Source organism: Penaeus monodon, chromosome 29, assembly GCF_015228065.2.
Source record: "Penaeus monodon isolate SGIC_2016 chromosome 29, NSTDA_Pmon_1, whole genome shotgun sequence".
Taxonomy (NCBI): domain Eukaryota; kingdom Metazoa; phylum Arthropoda; class Malacostraca; order Decapoda; family Penaeidae; genus Penaeus; species Penaeus monodon.
In genome coordinates, this window is record NC_051414.1 from 15,502,607 (window position 1) to 15,503,929 (window position 1,323).

The following is a 1,323-nucleotide window of genomic DNA, read 5'->3' on the forward strand; positions in this document are numbered from 1 at the left end:
GATTAACTCTGTCCGCGATGCGGATGTATCGATCTCGGGCACAGCCCCCATGGCCTAATTCTGGCCTAACGTGGCTGTGTTAATGAGGACATGTCCCTGGCCCGCAGACGTCCCTGATGCCAGGATCATCGCGGAGGGGGGGCGCGCTATCGGAGGAGGGGGCCGGGAGCTGAAGGAGGGGGACGGGATCACCTTCCTCTGCTCCATCCACGCCGATCCACCCGTCTACAACATCACTTGGCTCCATAATGTGAGTATCACTTTGCTTAAATTTTGTTTAAAGTGAGGTCATGTTCGGCAGATACCAGTAAATGAGTACTGATAAATTGCCACGGCGCAACGAACACAAAACACAAAACCGCCTAGTAATTCCACTTAGAAAATCACATATAAATTCTCATCATGAAGCCAGTGAATCCAGCCTCAGCCTTGACCTTAAAATTTGATCATATTCCTGAGCCCTGAGCAATATTAGTTAAACACTTCCCGTGATATCATTTATTATTAAAGAAATATTGTCCTGGTTGTTTGTTTCCCTTTGGTCTGCCTCCAGATGATTTACTGCTTGCTTTCTTTACTAGAGCTCCATATTACAGTCTTGGAATATATATATATACCTAATGCAGTAAAATGTATCAATTTAACACATCAGTCAAATAGCAATTTGATATAAAATATATAACGAAATAAGCAAATGAAACATCGCAATTTATTTATTCATCTGAACATATTAGATACACATACACAATGACTATACATCTACAGTGAATTTTTCTTTTCGAAAAAACATTACAACCTAATGAAATGATGTTTAAACTTTAATATATATTGTAAGATGGAGTGATAATGTTGTGATGTTTTGTCAGGAAGAAAGAAATGGAGAAGGAAAATTTAAAAAGATAAAAAATAAATATTATTCCTTTCCTTTAATTGCGCCCTTCAATCCTCATTCCCCTATCCACGGTCATTCGCAGCCGCTGATATTGGCAAGGCTAAGCACGCCGCCTCCCACAGCGCCGCCGAACAAGTGCGCTCATTGCGTCGTAATTCTGGGCTCGACCAAATTGGGAGAAATAACAACGAAAAGTGCTCCAGCAACAAAGGTGTTTGATGAAGGCTTAGCTAAGGAAGACATTTTCATGTTGCTTGACTCCTGCTTTATGGACCCATTGTGCTTGCAGTTTTACGTCACTAATTCAAACTTTGCGATGTTCTGGTGTGACAAAAATCTCGAGGGGCAGTTCACATCGGCAAGGATCAGTCAGGGAGAGTATCTTTTCAAATGGCTTCAGAGAAGCCTAATCGAGCAGACATGAGGCAGCA

The 1,323-nt window shown here is 41.9% G+C and overlaps 1 protein-coding gene across 1 annotated transcript in view; it reads left to right on the forward strand.

Annotated features, from left to right (window-relative positions):
• The window catches only part of LOC119591761, a 74,854-nt gene extending 74,279 nt beyond the window's left edge, over positions 1-575 (forward strand). Inside the window, exon 6 of the mRNA XM_037940508.1 lies at positions 108-575. Coding sequence (XP_037796436.1) covers positions 108-286 — 179 coding nt within the window. The 3' untranslated portion in view covers positions 287-575. The remainder of the gene's footprint in view (positions 1-107) is intronic.
• Positions 576-1,323: the final 748 nt, after the last annotated feature.